This window comes from Camelus dromedarius, chromosome 15 (genome assembly GCF_036321535.1).
Source record: "Camelus dromedarius isolate mCamDro1 chromosome 15, mCamDro1.pat, whole genome shotgun sequence".
NCBI lineage: Eukaryota > Metazoa > Chordata > Mammalia > Artiodactyla > Camelidae > Camelus > Camelus dromedarius.
This window is the reverse complement of record NC_087450.1, coordinates 54,196,641-54,219,531: the sequence shown is the minus strand read 5'-3', so window position 1 is coordinate 54,219,531 and position 22,891 is coordinate 54,196,641. Positions and strand designations below refer to the sequence as shown.

At 40.0% G+C, this 22,891-nt stretch overlaps 1 protein-coding gene across 2 annotated transcripts in view; it reads right to left on the bottom strand.

The window, feature by feature from the left end:
* Window positions 1-22,891, bottom strand: part of NBAS (NBAS subunit of NRZ tethering complex) — a 277,368-nt gene that overhangs the window by 30,836 nt on the left and 223,641 nt on the right. For both annotated transcript variants that reach the window (XM_031466598.2, XM_031466600.2), the window contains 3 exons: window positions 20,405-20,607; window positions 18,216-18,305; window positions 6,261-6,456 (listed from right to left, as the gene is read on the bottom strand). In XM_031466598.2, coding sequence (XP_031322458.2) covers window positions 6,261-6,456; window positions 18,216-18,305; window positions 20,405-20,607 — 489 coding nt within the window. The remainder of the gene's footprint in view (window positions 1-6,260; window positions 6,457-18,215; window positions 18,306-20,404; window positions 20,608-22,891) is intronic.

The following is a 22,891-nucleotide window of genomic DNA, read 5'->3' as shown; positions in this document are numbered from 1 at the left end:
CACTTGACCCTCACAATAGTTCTACGTTATTTCCACTTTATACACGAGGAAACGGAGGTTGTGTGAGGCTGCAGAGCAGTGAGTGGTGGAACTGGGATTTGAATGCAGGTCTCCGAGGTGAAGAGCCCAAATGCTTTACTACCAATTACCTTGTCTCTTCTTCTGTCTCCAGACTGCAGCTCAGTGAATGGTGCCTAATCTATGCTTGAAGAATCTTCAATGGCTATTTCACACTGTGTTCTGTTCAAACAACAGGTATGAGGCATGGCACCTTTCAGAATGTTTTAAGTAAGCAGCAGTTCACACGCACAATGCTATGTACTGAGGGAGTGACAGATGCTGTAAGATGAAGCCATGCTTTCTGTTCTCTGAACCAAACGCCTGATTTCTCAGGCCAAATCATGTTCAGTCCACATAGAGTGACAGCAGGAAGAGAAAAGGTGAGCATGTCATCCAATGCTGCCCAAAGGTTGTGCTGGATCTACTCCCCCGGCAAACAGGAGCAAGTGTGGTACAGGGCCAGGAACACAGGCTTCAGAATCACACAGGGCTGGGGGTGAACTCCAGTTCCATCATTCACAGGCTGGACAGTTCATGGGACCTCATCTTCTAGGTCATGTGACCTCATCTAAAACACAGACTCTGCACGTCTGTTTTAAAGTTTAATGCAGTGATGGGGACTTGGTACACATTCCACCTTCCCCTCTTCCCCCACTGATGCCAGTGACAAGAGGGCAGATCTTTAGAGGAAGAGGGACCTTCTCAAGGTCTCCAGCCATTTGCAGAACCCAGGGATATGGATGCTTGCTCCATTTTAATCATCGTTAAAAAAAAAAAGGCACACGGACCTCTTGCTCATATTTTGGACAAACATGCTTGTGACCTGTATGCCTCCCCATGAGAAGGAACTAGCCGGTCAGGAATGACTATCAGCAAAATACAGCAAATTAATATAAAGTAGCATCAATCTAAATGTACCAGGGCACTCTGTAAGGAAGCATTTCCATTATTCCAGGCAAATGATTCTGCTTGCACGTAAGCGGGAAGCAGTGTGGTCTAACCATCACTCATGGCAAGAACATCAGACTGAATGTCAAGATCCCCGGCCTTGCCATTTTAAAGGTGACCTTGAAAACTTCTTTTAAGATTTAATATTCATTTATTTGACAAATATTTACTGCGTGTCTGTAAGATCCCTGTTCTCATGGAATTTACATTCTAATGGAAAGAGAAAGTCATCACATAATAGACAGACAGACACACGGACAGGCAGTGAAGAAGTCAGGAGCGGTAAGTGACTAGAAGAGAATAAAAATGGTCACAAGACAGGTTACGACTCGGTGGATGCAGTCATTTTGGAAACGGTGACATTTAAGATAAAATCTGAGGACATAACCTCTCCCTTTCAGAAAATCCTTTCTTTTTTTTTTCCTATAAAATGTGACCACTGAACAGGGATGCTTGTGAAAGTGTCTTCCAACTCTAGAAATGCGTGACTTCACGATTATTAGGGATATAGTATCTGTGTAAGGACACATTTTAACATCAAATATTGTCCCACATTTGATTAAGAAAATCATTGATGGCAGTGAGTCTTAGCTTTGAAGACATTTAAGATAACAGTAAATCTTCCGTAAGGAACTAAACACAGATTTGCACACTTAACTTTTCCTACTGATTTTGTCTAAACTCTGACAAAGAAGTGCATATTTTGCTGATGTTTTGGCAGATGAGGCCAAACTGGCCTCTGACCAGAAGGGTTAATATGTCCTTCCAAGCTTCAAAGCAGACAAAAGACATGAATTTGTAATGAGGTTAGAAGTTGTCTTAAACTAATTCTTTCTGTTGATCACTTACAATCACAAATGCAGACTAAAATTTGACAAGGCAAAAATCAAACTCTAAGCCACATGTTCTTTTTTTACATAAAAACAGAAAGAAAAATTGAGCTGATGGGGTCTGGAATTTTTTAAGGAAACATCAGTATTTTGACCTGTATTTTTCATGTGCCAGTTAACTAGAAAATTACAAAACCTGAACAACTCGGATAAATCATACGAAGGGAATTAACACAATACATCCACCCCCTCCCCCTCAGCGTCCCCTCTTCCCACCCCCCACCGCCCTCCAAGCCCGGGCACCTTTCTGGAATGGAAACGAAGGCCTTGCGAGCTGTTGAAAAATGAGGGCCTCTGAATTTTTAATTGTGTTAACTAATTGTTAGAAAACTAGAAATCGCTGTCTCTCTGAGAACCAGTGAGGTAGCAGGCTCCACTGACTCTGTGTTTAATTTTGCAGGAGCTGGCTGGTTTCCCGGCAACACACTGATTTGTGGGGCCACTACTTTGGGCACCTCGAGGATAATTAAATATTAAGTCCCCCTTTGATGTATGCAAAGTCTGCCTAAGAGGATTACCAGTCCCAGTGAAGGTAGCAGTCCCGCATTTTCTGGTAATTGAACATTGCAATGTCATTATCTATTCTTATCTTGACTCTGTAAGAATCCGTCTCTATCCTTAATATTACCATTGAGAATGGAGAAGGCGACAGGGAGAAGTTAAGAAAACAGGAGCGCATGTAATCAACCTTTTGAAGTCTTCTAAGTGACCGAGGCATGGAGGGGAACAAGACAGTTTACTATGTGTCAAAGAAATGACAGACGTGAGCAAACCATCCTCTGTCTCCTCAAGTTCAAGGTTCCATTTTACGCACCAAGTAGCCACGGCTCACAATTTAAGAGACTTCTCTAAGACTGTAAAATAACAGTGGAGGGAGGTGGAGGCACAGGCCTAGGGTCCGTCCGCTAGCGCCCTGATCTTTGCTATTTCCTAGTGAGAGGTAACAGAGCCTTTTAAAAACACTGATGGAGACTACCTCAGATTTAAACCATGGGCAGAGTTTTGGAACGTTGCAGAAGTTGTTGCTATTTCCATTCTGATGCTGCAATTTTTTGGCTTTCACTTTCTAAGTAGCAAGCAGATATTTATAGCTGTAAGGCAGAGTTCCCCCACCAAATTCACTTGCCCTCCAAAGTAGATTTGAATAAGCAATGCCAGGCTTGACCCAGAATACTTAACTTTCAAAGAAGGAGGAGGAAACACTCAGTGATTTAATTTATTTTTGGAAAAGACTATAGACGAATAACATAATTAAATCACTATGGTAGATTTTTTTTGGTTATTGAAGTATAGTTGACTTGCAATATTAATCTGAGGTATATGACATAGTGATTTGATATTTAAAAATTATATTCCATATAAAATTATTATAAAATATTGGCTAAATTCCCTGTGCTTTACATTACATCCTTGTAACTTGTTTATTTTATACCTAACAGTTTGTACCTCTTAATCCCCTTCACCGATCTTGCCCCTCTCCCTCTGGTAACCATTAGTTTGTTCTCTGTATCTGTGAGACCGTTTCTGTTTTTTAATATTCATTTGCTTTATGTTTTAGATTCCACATACAAGTGAAAACGTACAGTGTCTTTCCCTGACTTAGTCCACTAAGCATAATACCCTCCAGACCCATCTGTGATATCACAAGTGACAACATTTCATTCTTTTTTATGGCTGAGTAGTATTCCATTGTGTGTGTGTGTGTGTGTGTGTGTGTGTGTGTGTGTGTGTGTGTGTGTGTGTGTGTGAGAGATCTTTTTTATCCATTCATCTGTTGATGGACACTTAGGTCGCTTCCGTATCTTTGCTATTGTCAATAATGCTGCCACAGCCACTGGGGTGCAGGTATCTTTTTAAATGAGTGTTTTTGTTCTCTTTGGATATATACCCAGGAGTGGACTTGCTGGATCATATGGTAGACCTATTTTAATTTTTTGAGGAACCTCCATAGTGGCTGCACCAGTTTACATTCTTCCCACCAGTGTACTAGGGTTCTCTTTTCTCCACATCCTTGCCAGCCACATGTAAAAGAATGAAATTAGAACATCTTCTCACACCATATACAAAAATAAACTCAAAATGGATTAAAGACCTTAATGTATGGTAGTTTTCTTATTTCCACTACCAAATACTTTAAAGAAACTCAGGTCATTAGCTTCCAAGGACCGGGAAGTTGTTTGTATTCAAGGGGAAAGTAAGAGGAGGTAGAAAATAAAAAAGTGAAGGAGACATGAAATTATTTTTGCTAAAGTTAAGAGACACTGTCTGGAGGGATGGTTGAGGGCCTGAAAAGTTCACGTCACCAAGGGAAACAGTGATGAAATGAAGAGCAACAAACAGTCTCTGCAAATGAGAGAAAGCAGTTTGTGTTCAGTGACGTGAAAGTGAAGTCAGTTTAGAAAAGTGCCTGGAAAAGAAATCTTACCAAAAGCTAAGATCTCTTAAATCCTGTTTTTGGTAAAAGTTAAGCTAAGATGAAATTAAAATCTTAGAAGTATCCAGAAATCACTGAAATCCTATAAAAGCTGCAAGTTGTTCTTTGAATAACTGGACAATTAAGGAAAATTTATAAGAAGAAATAGTGGTTATACTCGTATTATTTCTGAACTATTCAGACTCAAATATCAAAGTGTATTTTCTAGTGTTTCAACATGACAGATAAGATGGATATCTTCCCCCTTTCCTGGTTTCCGTGTTCTTTCCTAATGTTTTTGGTACATTGATCTCACATGACATGAGAAACCAGCCTCATCGCCCTGCCAGGCTCCAGCCATCAAGGAAGATGAAATGAAGCAAGGCTGAGAACTTGAAAAATGGAAACTACGTAACAGTAGGAGCATTCATTTGCTTCAGGATGAGGAGAACCTAACATTCCACACGGCAAAAACAACATGATCCAACTTAGAGCTTACCTCAGGGATGTTACGTGAACATCTGTGTTTGTTGAAAACAAGCGTTACCACTAACTGTGCTGAGGACCTGGAATATATTACATAGCCCACTGCATTTGTGTTCAGAAACCTCTTAAAAGAACTTGTTAGCATCTCTTGATGCAATTCAAAGCAAAATGTTGAGAATGAAGAAGCTGATAAGGTCAGGATGCTTCAGAGAGAGTATTATTCAGATATTAGTAACTTTCAATACAATCCATTTCAGCAATTTGGCAAGATTAGAGAACCTTTGATAAGTCCATCTTTTTTGAATCTCAAATTCTCTAACTCTGAAGAAGAGATAACAGTATTTACCTGTTTCTCTCACACAGGAAAATAAGAACAAATGGGATAATTCTGATGATGCTCTCAGATGAGCCTCGAGATATTCTTAATATTTGATTCTTCTTTAAAAAGTTCATTGTTCTTTAAATGAAGCAGTAAAGATATAAATATGTTATAAAACAAAGCTTTAAAATTAGAAGGTACACTGAGTCGGAATCAGACTTCCAGGAAACTCTTCTGCAGATCAGATTACCTGGAAGTCTTATTTTCCAACTTTTATTGGCCTATGGTCTACTCCGCAAGCAAAAGCCCTTGATTGAGGTTCCCGACTCCGAGATCCTATGTCTTCAGGGTGCATCTGTTCAGAATTTAAGCCAAACTTCAAAAGCCACCATATTTCTTTGATTTAGGAATTAGCATTTCCATCTACTCAATCAACAAGCATTTAGGCTCTGAGTGCTTGCACAGCATGCTGAGAGGGCTTCAAAAGATGCTAAGCACATCCTCCAGGGCGTCTGAGTTTTCACGGTAGTGGGGAGACAAAACTTTTAGTAGTAGTAGTAACAACAATAATGACAATAACAACAACAACAACAACAACAACAATAGTAGTAGTAATAGATAATTAAAGCTCAAATGTGTGGAATTCAAGGTTCATTTAAGTTTGAAATGGTCAGGGAAGGTTCCAGAGAGGCAATGGACTAAATGAGCCTTGGAGGATGATGGAGAAACCAAGATCTTGCGTGTCTGCTACATTATGTCTATCCACGTACAGAAGAGAAGGGAGGACATTTGTGTGCCTGGGCAAGGCATGAAAGACACAAATTAGCTAAACTTCACACTGCATTTTCACTCAGATCTGCATTTCTCCAGGGGAAGGGCGAGCCGCCGTGATTAGGTGATACTGTGAAAAATCCTGACTATATGCTACGAGGAGAAAAGGGATACACACGTGTTATGCGAGTGAGGCATCCTCTACTATGTACATTCGAACAGATGGAAAAACGAAAAACAAACTCTGTTGCACATATTTAACTATTACATAGCTGGACTGATGAACACACTGGGCAGTGGGCATTGCCAAGGTGAATATTCACTTGAAGATAGTTTAAAGTGATAAGAAATGAGCAGCCAGAGGCTCCCTTACCTGTCTCTGGGGCCAAGTGGCTTTGACAATGGCTTCCGTTCTAAAGAACACAAGGAGCTTGCCATCCTCCTCTGTCAGGTGAAATGACTGTCCCAAAATCTGCAGCACGTGAATGCGGGGCCTCACGGGCCAGGTGTCATCAGTACAGAAAGGCCGCAGCCACTCCAGCAGGTCCTCAGAGGAAACCAGCTCTTCTCTGCAAAATCAGTGGTTAGAGAGAAACTAGTAAGTCTTTTTCTTTTTTATTCCAGTAATCAAATGTGATGACTAACCTAAGCACTTGTTTGTTGGCTGATTTTATTTTTTTCCTATTGAGAGGAGAAACGTACGTTTTAAATGGCTGAAAGCAAATCGTACTAGGTACTTAAAAACTATGCAAAATAAATGTGATTTTTTTAAAACAGCATCAAATTAAAATGAGCTACATAAAGCAGATAAAAAATAATCAGTATTAATCAACATGTTCTTAGATACTCTGTTTCTTAAGTAAAGTTTATTAAGAAGAATGGCTTATTTCAAAGGTCTGTGAAGATGTTATCCCAGTGCCCATCCAGTTCCCAGGGCTTCACAGACCAACTTCTTGCTGAACAGACCATTAGCTCAATGGGCAGAATTAAAGATTTCCAAATCAGACTGTTTTCATTGGAGCACTGCTTTCAGAGTGGTAAGTGTTTCTACTGTAATAGTTCATGTAGAAAGGAGCTAGTGTCGTGGATACCCAGGTAGGCATTCAGAAAAATCTTTGATTGAAATGTTATTTCAGTCTTGGCAAACAAAATAATCCCTGTAATATAATCTTCGTGGATGGCTTATCTCACCAACTAGTTAATTGACTTGAATCCAAAGGAAAAAAAAAGTATGACATTTCTACTAATGACATTAAGAGCATCAGGCATCATTCTGGTAATTTTATATAAACTATTACTAGTTGATAATAACTATGTTAAGTAAATATTATAAACACTATTTTATTTTTAATTTTTTCCAGTTTTATTGAGAGGTAAGTGACATACAGCATTGTATTAGTTTAAGGTATACACTGTAATGATTTGATATTTGTCTATATCACAAAATAATGACCACAATAAGTTTAGTTAACATCCATCACCTGACAGAGTCACAAGATTTTTTCCCGAGATGAGAACTTTTAAGACCTACTCCCTTAGTAACTTTCAGATATTCAATATAGTACTGTTAACTATAGTTACCACGCTGTCCACGTAAATTCCATTTTATAGTGACATTACATGCCCAAAAACATCTACACCAGTGCAACAGGACCCCAAAGGCGATGTTCTTTCTACTACTTTCCTATGTGATAGAATTTCAATAAGGGGTTACAATAAGGGATTAGAGTATCTCTGAAGATAAAAGTTGAATGGGTGGTTATTAAACAGGGAAGTCTAAAAGGGTTCAGAGAAGGGGGACATTTGTACAACTTTCCATCCAGTGCTAGAATCTCTCTGCTTACATTCCCAGATGGACCCTCTCAGGAAAACCACTAATTTGGTGATGATGTCAATGAACTCCTTTCGGTGACTGTTAAGAGGTCACTCACACAGAAGCCTCCCTTCCACAAGGCCCTGGAGATCCACGCTAAAGCACTGAATTATATAGGTATTGTGACAACCAGATCTTTAGGAGACTCCTAGCAGTAAATCACCTACACTGAGTTCCAAATTTCATGAACTAATAAGACGAGAGGAAATTTTTTAAAACTTCCAAGAATAAAATTCTACAATACTACCAAATATTTCTCTTAGTGTGCATTCTATAATATACTTGCCAATACAACCTCATGGCAATTTAAATTAAGAAACAAAGTTCATTATTTGTATTTAGGAATAAAACATATTACAAAACACTATGCACAACTGGTTTAAGCATTTCCTACATTTACAGAAATATCTGTTAGTTCTACCCGAGTGCCCTTAATATGTATCAGAAATGGCAAGACTGGGAGCAAAAGAAGCAGAATGCCATAAATATATCCCAGGTATCTACCATGTGCAGAGCAATCAGACAGTACTGTGTATTATTAAGAGTATTACTTTGGAACTTGCTGGACCTGTGAATCCTGGCCCACCCTTCCCTAACAACTCTCAAAAATCATGAATGTCGTCATTCCCGTTTTATAGTTAAGTAGACAAAGGTCCTAAAAAGTGTGTCTCTTGGAGTCTGTGAAACCAAAACAACATATACAAAGCACTTAGCACTGTATGCGGCACAGAGGGAGGACTTAATAAAAAGGAACCATCATCCAATCATCATCATCATATCAGCATCATCAAAGTACTAGTTTGTACTTGATAATCAAGGATGAAAAATGATACGATCTCTGCCTTCAAAGAACTAGTAGTACAATGGAACAGAAAGGTGCTACAAGCGACTATGCTCTCAATTACTAAAATAATATAAAATTGAACAACTGCTTTGGAGGAAGAGCTAGTAGAATCAGGGAAGGCTTCACAGAGGACGCGGCCTCTGAACGGGGTTATAAAGGACAGATGGAAGGTACACAAATGGAAAGGTGGCAAAATACACTCCAGAGAAAGAGAACAGCAAGGGGAAAATAAGTCAAAGATTTCAAAGGACATCACATGTTCAGGGAGTGATAAAACCACAGACGCCTGGAGGTAAACGGGAGGAGAGAGCTAAGCGAGGAGAGGTCCGCTGACCTGGACCACCAGGAGCTCGCACACCAGGCTCAAAGCGCGATGCAGCTCCACGCTGTGAAAGCACGGGCCCTGTGGTTGTCAGGCCCAGACTCCCCGCTTCCCGACGGCGCTACGCTCACCAAGAAGTTACTGAATGGTCCCAGCCAGCCTCAGTTTCTTACTGGTAAACTGGAGATGGATAACAATCCTTTACCCATGGAGTGGCTGAGAATTAAATACGTAACATGGAATAATAAAGCATATAATACATTATCTGACCCATAACTAAGAACTTCAATTAGTGGCAACAATGATATTACCAAGGACGATGGTCTGATTTTGTGTGAAATGGGAATGAAGGGGGATTTCTGAGCAGTGAAATATCATAGTCATGATAGTGCTCGGAGAAGTAGGCTGGCGGGGCATGCTTGAGCCCTCCCGTGAGGCCTGCGTGGTCAAATTAAGTATAATTCAGGAGAAGAGTAAATCACGTTTTCGGCTTTGAGCCCAAGCCAATTTCACATCATGAGAAACTGACATTTTGACCTTGCCACCCGTGTTCCAAGTGGGGGCGGGTAGGACGAGCTAGAATGAGAAGAAGGTGGAGTCACGAAGCCCAGATGGAAGTTATAAGAGTAATGTCAGACCTGCATATGGTGAACAAGAATGAAAACTGTTAACAACTATGAAAGCTGACTGTGTGCCATGAATTACATTACTTCATCATCACTTTCTTTTTCATGTATTCTGCTACCATCTCCAGTTTGAAGATGAGGAAACCACCACAGAGGGTTTAATAACTCGTCCACAGTCACACAGCAGGCAATGGAGCCAATACCTGAGCTTGGACTGTCTTACTGCCCAGTCAATCACTATGCGGTGCTAACCAAATAGGGGCATATTCCAGAACACTGTGGCAGTAGGTTGAATTATTCAGATACTGATGTGATACAGAAGGATTACTATTATCGTGTTTCTAAGTCATTGAGTTACATTCCTCTTACCTTGGACATTTTGGAGAAAACTGCTCTAACTTTTGGTTGATAGTTCAAATACATCATAAAATTACGAGAACTCATTCCTAAAACAGAAGCATTGTGTTCCAGGGGCACCATGTTCCAGATGAGCCTGACTGTATATCATGGAAGTGTCTGTGCTCAATACGGCTACACAGAAATGAGAAGTAACTACAGGAAAAGCCGTCCAGGACAACTACATTCTATCTCCTACAGGTTTTAGCTGCAAAATATTTACATTTGGGTTTCAATTTGAGTTTTTAAAATTCATAGTCACTCTTATGATTCAGCAAATACACACATACAGAGAAAAGCAGAATAAAAGAATTGTCATAAAATGTTAACAACTGGTGAATCAAGGGGAAGAAAATGTAGTCATTTTTCTATCTTTGCAACTTTTCTGTGGGTTTGAAAAATTTCAAGGTAAGTAGGAGGGTAAAAAATAACTAATTATGCCTTTTATAATATAAAAAACCAGAATGGGAAGGAAAATGATTCCATTTTTACAGTATTTTATGAAGGCAAGGAGAGGGTTTAATGAGCTTAGGAATAGAAAGAGAACATGATTTCAAAACATTTTTACCTTATAAAAGTTATGCAAATGATTTTATAAGATACAAAACAGATAGTAGAGAAAAACCTCTCATAGTTCATTGCAAATACGCAGACATTTGCTTTTACCTTTTTCCTTATAATGAGGATTTTCAGGGTTGGGGGAGGTTATTATACTGCACAAGGTAATTCAATACACTATTTTTTAAGAATTAAAAAGGGAACACACATTTCATATAATCAGTTTTGGCCTAAAAGATAAGGCGTCTTCTGAAATATGCAAGTTGCTCTGTTAGCAGGAAAGCTCAAGAGCAGCAACAATGACAACAAAAATAGGTCCCTGAATAATTAACCGGAGAATGTGATGTTCTGTCATGTAATGTAGCATGAGAGGGTATTCACAAAACTACAAAGGGATGGAAGGGAGATGGAAACTAAACAAAGGCAATTACTGAATTAAAGAAAAAGACAAATTCTGAGAATGTTAACAAGCTGATCCTTCATAAGAGTTTGCAGATTCTGCATAGTGTAACATAGGAAGATAACCCAACCTTGAACTTAATTGCTTAAGGTACATTAAAAGAGATAGTAAATATGAAAAGCACTTACATATCACGATGCACTACACAAAATAAGATTATTGTTCTTATTTGAGAATGGGGGAAGGAAAGACTGCATTAAAACAAGAAAAACACAGACCTTTGCAATTTCTTGTAAATATAAATGTCATAGAATTTGAATGCTTGAAGGGAACAGAAGGTCATTTTGTCTAATCTTTGATATTGAAGTTATAAACCAGCAGCCAAATTTACATACTGGCTTACACAATATATGCTAATTTTTCAAAATTAAAATATTTTACACAATCAAGATTTTCCACAACAGACACATGAAAAGATGCTCAATATCACTAATTATTAGAGAAATGCAAATCAAAACTACAGTAAGGTATCACCTCACACTAGTTAGAATGGTCATCATTATAAAGTCTACAAATGATAAATGTTGGAGAGGATGTAGAGAAAAAGAAACCCTCCTACACTGTTGGTAGGAATGTAATTTGGTGCAGCCACTATGGAGGACAGTATGGAGATGCCTTAAAAAACTAAAAATAGAACTACCATATGATCCAGCATATATCTGGAGAAGACTATAATTCAAAAAGACACATGCACCCCAGTGTTCATAGCAGCACTATTTACAATAGTCAAGACATGGAAACACCCTAAATGTCCATCAACAGATGACTGGATAAAAAAGATGTGGTATACATATACAGTGGAATATTACTCAGCCATAAAAAAGAATAAAATAATGCCATTTGCAGCAACACGGATGGACCTAGATATTATTATATTGAGTGAAGTAAATCAGACAAAGATAAATATTGTATGATATCACTTATATGTGGAATCTAAAACAAATTCTATTTACAAACCAAAAAGACTCATGGACATAGAAAACAGACTATGGTTACTAAAGGGGGAAGGGCAGGGAGGGATAAATCAGGGGTTGGGGATGGACAGACATACATTACTATGTATAAAACAGATGAACAACAAGGACCTACTGTATAGCACAGGGAATTAAACTATATTCAATTCTTTGTAATAACATATAATGGAAAAGAACCTGAAAATAAATATATGTATGTATGCACATGTATAACAGAATCACTTTGCTGTACACCTGAAACTAACATTGTAAATCGACTACACTTCAATAAAAATGAAAAAGAATTTTTTTCAGCTCTTTTCCCCCAGTTTTATTGAGATATAATGGACATACACTGTGAAAGTTTCAGGTGTACAGCATGATTTGACTTACATATATTGTAAAGATTACCACTGTAAGTTTAATGAAAATCCATCATCTCATACAGATACAAAAAAACAAAAACAAAAACAAAAAAAAAACTTTCTTTTCCTTGTGGTGAGATCTCTTGGGATCTACTCTCTTAACAACATAGCTCTTTTTAAGTGCTGGAGGATGAGAACTCACTGGCAGCTGTCTTGTCTCCTTTAGACATGGCCTCCTGAGCTCCCAAGTTCCCCTGCCATCTCCACTACCTGCCTCCCCTTAAGCCCAGACCACTTGCTCATTTCCATTACCTGCTTGGCCTCAGTAGGAAATGAGTTTGCAAATTCTGATCTGTAAGATGCAAGGCTAGATTAAGAGAGGAAGAAGGACAGGCAGGTGGGCGTGCAGGAGGGAGGGTGGGAGAGGCAAGCACAGGTAACTGTGAATGAGTGAACAGTGAGGGACATAAATACACATACTTCTGGTAGGTCCCTTAACTCAGTTAAGGAATCTGTCCACACACTGTGCATACTTTCCTCGCTACACATGGAACTAGGTGGAACAGACATTTCCCAGGACAATGTCTTTTATTTATAAGCTCCCATGAACCAACTAGGGCACCTGGCAAACAATCAGAGGAAATGAAAATAAATGAATGTGAAATGCGCCAATGGCACTGCAGTAGTATAAACAGCATGACTTCCCCCAAAGCCAATACTCTTGGTGTGCACATAATCCCAATCTCAAACATTAGCTTTTGATAAATACAACGTCCCTGTGGCCGGCTTTCAAATGTATGCCAATCAGAGTATCTTCTTGAGGTTCCTTCATCAATCAAAGCATGCATGCATCTCGATGCAGTAAGGCAGAAATGGCAGCTTTGAGTCATAAATAAGGCCTAAGGTGGCCTCAAGAAATACTGCCTTGGTAGAGTGGGTCCCCCATCCTAGGTGGGGACTATGACTTTCAGCAGGGCTCGGCATTCCAGGACACAGAGCACTCATGCACTGCGGGGGCGCCGAGCACATCTGACGATTTACTTTTCCTCACAGAGCGTGAAGAGTAAGAAGAAATCGGATTCAATTTGCTCTAGTGGGTTTGCTTGCTTTGGGTTTTTTTTTTTTTTTTTTTTTTTTGGTCTTTTCTGTGCTTTAAAAATAATGTGAAGTCCCTAGGGAACGCCAAAGAGCTCAATAAAGTCTGAACGATTGGACACTGTTCAATATCCATGAAGCCAGAAGACAGCCGAGACTGGTACTGTGATTAAGCAGCAATTTAAACAAACAAATGAAAACTCCTAAAATACTCAACAGTTTTTGGAAGGCACTCTTGCTTCCTTCTTAGATAGCACACAGAGGAATTCCTCATTAATTGACTGTTTCCTGAGTGGATTTATTTCTGCACTTCCTTTTGAGAATCACTAATATACTGGTTCATGCTTGTGGGTTATTCTTGTTAGGAAATTTCTTTAAAGGTATGCGAAGGCAGGGAGAAGACAAGGAAATAAGGCCAAGGCAGAGAGAAGTAGGTGGAAGAGGGGGGAAAACGGAGGGAGATGCCCCTTGACTCAAATGTCAGTCTATGGACTAGGGAGCACTTGGGAGCGGGTTAGAAATGCAGAATTTCAGGCCCCACCCACATCCACCCAAATGAAATCGATGTTTTAAAATCTATATTTTAATTTCTAAGCACAACGATGTTTTTGAGACGCACTACTTTCCTGTCCATTGCAGGCTCTTTCATGTCAGAAGGAGATGAGATACGGTAAGAGAAATGCACAGAGTGTCCTCACCTGGGCGACCCCGGACGAATGACAAAACCTGTCCGAGCTTCATCTCCTAATCTGTAAAAAGGAGATGGTACCATCACTACTACTACTGACACGACAGGGTGGCTCCGAGGACTTGAGCAAGTTGCTAAATAACCCTTTCAAAGCTCTTGGCACAGAGTAAGCAACACATGTTCATCAGATTTTTGTTTTTAAAATGCACGGTGGTATTTTCTTCATTCCTGGCTTAACGGATATATGATTTCAGAACATTATAATTTTAACTTGAATTGCTTTTAAACTTATTTTTCTTAAGCAAACTAATAAACTAATTCTCAACATAAACTAGAAGTTTAAAATATATTATCAAAATATGATGTTACAGATATACATAAATGCAGGCACACCTCCTTTCATGACACTTCACAGATACTGCGTTTCTTTACAAACTGAAGGTTGCTGGCACCCCTGCACTGACCAAGTCCATTGATGTTATTTTTCCAAAAGCATTTGCTCACTTCATGTCTCTGTGTCGCATTTTGGTAATACTCACAATACTTCAAACTTTTTCGTTATGATTACATTGGTATGGTGCTCTGTGATCAGCGATCTTTGATGTCACTATTGTAATTGTTTCGGCATTTTTTTTAGCAATAAGGTATTTTTTAATTAAGGTACACACACTGTTTTTATCAGACATAATGCTCTTGCACAATTAACAGACTACAGTAGAGTGTAACTTTCATGAACATTGGGAAACCAAAAAATGTGTGTGCCTCGCTTTATTGTGGTGATCTGGAACCAAACCCTCAGAAGCTCTGAGGTATGCCTGTAATGGGAGAAAACATATCTTCATAAAATAAATTTAATATGCATGAGCCTCTGAATAATTAATTATCTTAATCTCATCTTTAATTGTAGATGTTATAAAAGGCTTTTGACACCATTTCAAATCCCTAGAATGCTTCACCCTGCTATCTAGAGGCAAGAATGTGGTTAAACTGAAAAGGAAGTCTGTCTGTACTGGAAGTCCGTCTGATCGCTTCACAGGTGCCTGCCTGGGTGTCGTGGTTTTATGCCGTTTACACTTAACACAAGTAAAAGAAGAGGAAAAGGGGGCTTTAAGGGACAGGCAGGGGCTACAGTTAAAAGGCAGATGATATCTGTACCAATATAAAAAGTCAAAGGAGGCCATTTACAGCATCATGGACCTAGCAATTACCATACTACGTGAAGCAAGCCAGAAAGAGAAAGAAAAATACCATATGCTATCACTTGTAAGTGGAATTAAAAAAAAAAATGATACAGATGAACTTATTTACAAAACAGAAAGAGACTTGCTTATTTACAAACAGAAAGAGACGTAGAAAAGAAACTTATGGTTACCAAAGGGGAAGGTAGGGGAGGGATAAATTAGGAGTTTGGGATTAGCAGCTACAAACTACTATATATAGTAAATAAACAAGGTCCTATTGTGTAACACAGGGAGCCACATTCAGTATCTTGTAATAACCTATAATGAAAAAGAATATTAAAAAAATGTATACATATATAACTGAATCACTATGCTGCATACCAGAAACTAACATAACACTGTAAATCAACTAAACTTCAAAAAAAAAAAAGTAAAATAAAAAAAGCCAAAGGAGGACATGCTGATAATGGCACAAACCTTCTAAAAATTAAGCACAAAACCAAACACTTGGTGGTAGCCATTATACACACGGCCAAACTGACTCTTCTACACCATCTCCCTGTCAGGCATATTATGGGATGGTGTATGCCTCACCTAAGAGTGTGAGTGTGTGTGTGTATGAGAGAGAGGTGACAATGTGTATGAAGAGAGGTGATCGGCCATTTAAACAGATGCCACAGAGGGCAGCGGATGTCCTAATTACAGGGCCGGGACTGAGGCAGGGTGAGGGCACACCAGCCTGGCATGGCCTCCTAGAGGTTAGTCGGTCATGTCAGAACAAGTAATGAGTGACCCAAGAGCGTTACTTGAAAAGAGCTTGAATCCCCATGTCACTCTGAGACCGCACTGGGAATGACGCACTGGGAAGAGCGTGAGTCCAGCAGGCACGCCGGCGGGAAGGGGAACGGAAGCCCAAGGGCATCACGTTTAACTGCGTACACTCAAAAACACCTGGCAGGAATAAAATTATGACTTTGTCTTTCTTCCTCTTTTTAAGTAAACAAAAAAGGTTCATTGAAGTGGTGTTTTGTTTGTTTGTTTTGTTTGTTTGTTTGTTAAGGAGCTTTGTTATTCTCTGTCTCTGGGATGAAAAGTAAGATCTTGTTCTCTCTCTCCCCCAGTGCCTTCCTCTTTGGAAATCGAAGCTTAAAAAAAATAGTCTGCTGGATTCTTCCATCTATCTCGCTGGAAATTCTCTAAGAAAAACACTGCCTTCTAATCTCTCTGAGATGTCCCAGAGGGACAAGACTGAGGGACCCCACTGGAAGGGGCTTAAAGCAGTGCCTGTTAACGTCCCTTTCATCATGTTAGGCCAGAATTCAGGTCAGCGCTCCCTGACAGCAGCTCACTGGGGCAGCGAGCTGGGAACTGACGGATGGGCTGTGATTGGAATGGCAGCAGCTCCACGTACCCTCTAGAAGGTGGCTGATTGACGGTTTCCCACGCAGCATCTCTGCCTGCATCTGTCTCCTGCATCTCCTTCATCTGCCTTGTTCTGGCAGTTTCCCCAGCCTAGAGTACCATTATCCACCTCCTCCTCCTCCTCGTGGACTCAGGGTTCATAGACCAGGTCCAATACCACCCCTTGTGGCCCCTGCCCTGACTTCCCAGGCAGAAGAAGCCCCCACTCCCTTGCTTTCTGCATGACATTCACTGCTCTGCTGCACATAACCAGGGCCATGGGCAAGCTGGTCTTCCCGGCAAGGCTCCAAGCTCTTCCGGATTGGAGGTTACTTCTGACCCAGAACTAACTGTTCACGAAGGAGCACAGAGCATGACGCGCGGTCAACACACAGAACAATGACATTCCTCTTTAGAAATAAGAGGCCTAAGGTAGCTACAGCCAACTCACAAACAGAGGAGTTTAGAAAAACCATGCAAAGCAAAAGGCCGAGTAAGTAGAGGGCTCTGCTCGCCGTGTTTCCCCAGATCCACCCACATGGCTCAGCCTGTGTTCTTTCACTCAAACCTTGGGCACAAAGTGATGCACGGAAATGCGCTAAAAAGGCATCTGAGTGCTAAATTATGACGCAGAGCTGGGCTGGAATCCTGGGTCTGTCTCCCAGGTCTAGTCAGTTCCTCTCTGTGAACCCTTCTATCCTCATCTGAAAACAGCAACAACATGTGCAGCTAACAAAAATCACAACCATTAAATCAACAAAGATAAATGGAAAGAGTTCCAAAAGCAAGTAAGTAAAACAGAAGAGTGTTTATATGTTTTGATCAAAACTGTATAAAAATTTATCTGTACCTGAACAATAACTAGATGGCAATATGCAAAAAAACCCAATTATACTACTGAATAAACTATGAGGGGTTTTCTCAAATATGCTTCATTATTATTACATCGTATTTTCCACTAAAGAAAGAAAATTGGAGTGAGGCCTTCCAGGACTGCCATGGACATCAGACATATGAAAGATCTTTGAAAACTCTGGGACACAGAAAACTGTCACTTTGCTGTTGCTGCTATGCCTACCACTACCACTGCACCTGAACAAAAAATTCCTTCTAAAAATGGCATGGAGACACACACTGCCCCAGACTTATAAAGCCCGTATATGCTTAGTCCTCAGACAAGACAGATCTAACATATAAAAGGTTTTTAAAAAAATGACATATACACTCAGGGAATTTCCATACGTAATCATACACTTGGCCCCCTGGAGACGTGCAGCCTTCCTGTCCTCAGAGGCTCAGAGCAGTTTCCTCCCGTGGCCTCCCTCAGAAGGGAGCGCTCCACGCAAGCAGGGCTCAGGAGGGAAGGAGAGTTGTCCTGCTGAAGCAGATGGGGTAAGAGGATGGCCGGAAAATGTGTCTCCAGATGCACAAAGTCCTTGGCTTTTCCTTCAGAAACGCCTAGAAAAGACGCTTAGTCCTGGAAGCTCCATAAACATGGATCATAAAAGCAATTCAAAGACTCGAGGGACATCATCAAGTCAGACACACAAATTGCTCTAGTCTTACCCCTTGTCCACACTGGCGTGGACTGCGGCGACAACCCCTTCCAGGACGCGGAGCGGGTCTGCCGGCCCCCCAAGGTCAGCACTGCCCTCACTGTGAAGGGAGACAGAGAAGAACGGATTCAGAACAGGATGGTTCAAGTCTCGGAAGCAAGCTGGGCGTTTACACTCGGGTAAACCCAGCTGGATCTAGGCACAGCGTACGGCCGGCTCATAACCCCTCACAGTATATGCAGCCTACTGGTGTGCCAAGTCCTGTACTGGATGCTAAGGATGTGGTGTGGAGATGAAAACTTCTCTGCCCTGAACACTCACAGTCTAATATACGCTCATTTTCCTATCAAAAGAGTAACAAAAAAAAAAAAAGGAAAGAAAAGAGAGTAACAAAACCTACTTGCATTCTGTCATTCAAAAATACATTCAATGGACATTAAATATATGAGCTATTTTAAGTATTAAATATATAATAATCATCTAAATTCTCCAGTTGGCCTTTTTTCAAGGCAGTAATATTTACAGGGTACTTACTAGGTACCAGGCACTGCTAAGCGCCCTACACATATCCTGCCCTGGAACAATCTCAGCAGCCCATGAGGCAGGCCCTGTTATTACGCCCATTTTACAGACGTGTATTTCTGGAACTCTACTGAATTTTGAAAATGCTATAGAGGAAAAAGTTTTACGTGAGTTTTCTGAATAATTAAAGTTGTAGGATTGAAACCAACTGCTGGATTCAGTACGCTCACACCTTTGTCATTTTATGCCTACTAAATTTTACTAAACTTCTAAAAGGTAACTATTATGGGTGCTGTCAACAGCAACTTCTTTTCCTTTGAAAAAGAGGTAGCTGACTTCCTGAAGTTCCCTTTCCTCCCACTACTGAAAGAGTTAATTCACTTTTATTGAACGTCTTTTGTGTGCTAAGTGCAATATACCTTAGATCAGAACAAAATCTTTAGCAGTAGAACTGGGTACCGGGAAGGAGAGGGGAGTATGATTTGTCAGAATTTTACAAATGTAAAAATATCACATCATATTTTGATTATTAATGAAAATGTGCAACTTTTGAAAAAATTAGCTAAATTACATTCAAAGTACCAATTATTCAAACTTCTGTATTTGTGAGCTTCATCTAAACCTTAGGAAATAAAAGACAACTGAATCAAAAGATACAAAACATGGCAAATAATTATCTGTCACCATTTGAGTAAGGAAAGTGCCTCTAAAAAACCACCACCAAAACATGATCAGCTCACAAGAGAATAAAGCTTTATTAATTTTCACATTTGTTATTTCTTAAAAAAATGTGACAGTATTTTATTTCTCTCCCTATATTTAAAATCATGAGACCTCAGAGCATTCAGGTGAAAGCTGTATGAAGTGGGTAATTAAACTGATAAAGGCTCATTTGATTTCAGTTCAGCTGCTGAAAACTGAGACGCATTTAATCAGAAAGTTCCTCAAGAGCAGCAAAGAAGTACAAAGAACGCTTAAAAGAAGAATAAATTAAACACAACTAAATCTTTTAGCCTAATTGCATTATTCACAGAAAGCACTTGATGCCTCATTATTTTCTTAGCTTAACTTTCCCCTCTCTCCTAATCCTCTTGGAGGCACCCTTACAAAGGTACCAGCGAATCGACAGAAAGCTAGAATTTCTCAATTGTCGGTTTTATGCCATTATTTGCAGGTAAATAACTTCCTAAGATCCTTAACAGATGTCTAGCTTCTTCAGTATATGATTAACCTTGCCTTGCGTACTTCAAAAGAAGCTCCTGGGAACTGTTCTCCCGCTGCTACAGAGAAGGGAATGAGGAAAGACAGCTCTGAGAAGCCACACTGAAGTCGCGTGACGGCCTGACAGTTACCTGTTCCCGTGCCATTTCGGTCTTTCCCGGATTTCAGGTACTATCTGAGTTGGGGAGAGGGTCTACCCGGAGGTTAGCGAGTTTCTTGACGTGTTACACACGATACCAGTGACGAGACATTTGCGTGGTTCCCCATTTTCAAGACATTTCAAGACATGAGACTCAGAAGTCTAATCGCAATCTCTCACTTTTATCAAATACTTCATAGTTTATAAAAATGCTTCTACATGCACGATGATGGTTTACGTTGTAACAACCGTGAAACATGCACTTTTACTGGCAAAATACTGCTTAGGGTTTCCTCAGTGACGATTCTGTCGCCTACCTCAGTGCAGAGACGATTTTCATCACTGCGCTCTGTACTACATCCCTGGGCGAGACGTCGAGGGGGCCAGTGGCCACCTCGAGCAGCTGCTGAATCATTCTCAGAGGCTGCCCGTCCAAACACATGGCCACAGCCTGATCATGAACTTTCTCTTTTTCTGACCGGGACAGATCATAGAGGTAACTGTATTTCTGTAGTGTTTCCTGCAAAGATACGGAATTCAATGTGTAAATATCAAATAGAAATTAAACATTTCTACATGGACAGAGTGAAACACTCTCAGGAGACTCTCAAAGCAAACGGGCTACGACCACAAACACCACACCGAGCAACAGGTAGTGGTTGTTAAGAGCCTGGTCTCCAGGACCACCCGGACTTGAGTGGAAACCCTTGCTTTACGACTTACTAGTTAGTAAGCCGCTGAGATCTCCAATCTCTAGTATCTGTAAAATGAGGATGAGGAAAACTGTGAATAGACGGTGTTGTTCACATTTAATAAGATAAAAATCAGTCCTTTGGCACAAAGCCAGGCACAAGTAATGCTCGTTACATGCAAATTTCTCTAGCATTATTATTGTGTTCTAACCATGTTTAACAGTTATAATCTATTAAGCGTCAACTATGTAAACCCACATATTGTACATATATTATCTAATTCAATGTTTATAATTATCCCACAAGGAGTTTTAATTAGCCCCATTTTATCAAAAAGGAAATTGAAGGGTAAAGATGTTCATGAGCGTGCCCAGAATCACACAGCCAGCCACTGATGGAACCAGGATTAGAACCCAAAATTCTGCCTTCCCCACCACACCCTCCCGTCCCACACTGCCCGCCCCTCTTTGATAACAGCTGTAAAAACTAATGTGACAATAAATCATTTAAGAAAAGGACACAAGCTACCAGATATGACCACAAACCAAATATGATAATGTTAATAATGCTTTCCAGGTTTTGCAAGTAATTCTGAATATAACTGCTTTGTCTTTCAAAACAACCATGTGAAAATCGAAACATTAACTGGACATCTGATGATATTAGAGAATTACTATCAACTTTCTTATTCGTAATGGTGGTAGTGATGTTTCAATGTATCTTTGAGAACCAGATATGGAAGGATTTGTGGGTAAAATGAAAAGATGACTTGGTTTTTCTTTAAAATGATCCACAGGAGCATAGGAAGGGTAGGTAGGGGCAGGCATGAAATAAGACTGGCCACATTTTGCTAATTGTGGAAGCCGGGAGTTGGGTACTTTGAGATTTCATGTTACTATTCTCATTGTGAAACTTTCTATTTAAAAAAAAAGCCCATGGGTTAGGCAGGGCAATTATTAATATATCTACCGAGACAAGAGGGAACTGAGGCTCCAATGGACAAAGTGCTTTAACTGAAATTGGACTAACCTCAAGTATGTAAGATGCTCTTTCATTGGCTATATAATTAAAGAGGTTAAAATCAAGGCCTGAACTTAAAAGAGACAAATGCATAAGGTTAAGGTTATTTCCAGCATTTGCTATGATAGTCACCTTAACAAAATCAAATAAGGTCCAGTTTAGGAACCAGAAGAGTCTCCTATTATAGACCATCCATGGTCTAACTGAACATTCGCAAGGAGCCAGCTGGTACCCTTAAATCACAGCCTAGTTCAAGCAAGCAGCTTTTTTGTTACTAACCCCCTGGCCTCATATACGCTACTCTATCCACTGAAAGACCGTACTTGTTCCAAGAAGAGTAATGACAATTCTTCAGATCTGAATACAGAATATGCGATTAGAAAAAATATGTACTAGTAGGTATAAATCACTTTTACTTTAAGAGTCAGATTTTAGCCTAGCTCTTGTAACTATTGTGAATCCCAGCAGGATACAATCAAGACTGGTAAAGCCCATGTGCTCCCCGCAAAGGCGTCTACGCCGCTCATGTCATTATATGATGTTACTCGTTAGACAGGCTAACGGGCACTGAAAAATACAAAATGAAATAAAACTGCTATCGAGCTTCTGAATTCTCCCCCAGTATCTTTTCCACGCATTTATGCGTCTCACACTTATTTTTAAATCTTCCCTTTGTTCGTTATCTGGACTCCTCTCCACTGACTGATCTTTCTAGTCAGGAAAAAAAATTTTTTTTTTTTTACAAGCCAAGAATACAATTTGATAAACAAGTAAGGTTTAGGAAAAATAGAAGAGGAGGTTAGTGGCCACTTATAGGTTCATTTACCATCGCATTAAAGGGCAAGTGGAGTATTTCTTATGTACCTAAACACTGTTTTCACCTAGGTGAAAACTATTTACTTATTTGTCAACTTTTCAGTCACGGAAAATAGTGTTAGAATTCTCACGATGGTGATAAGACAGCAGAGAAGCTCCGGAGGCCACAGGGGTCCCCTCGCGTGGTCCCAGCTCCCTGGTCCCCAGCCTCGTCACGGCAGGGGCTCCTCATTCCCACCAGGGTGCTTTCTGAGATGCCACTAAGGTCTCAAGTAG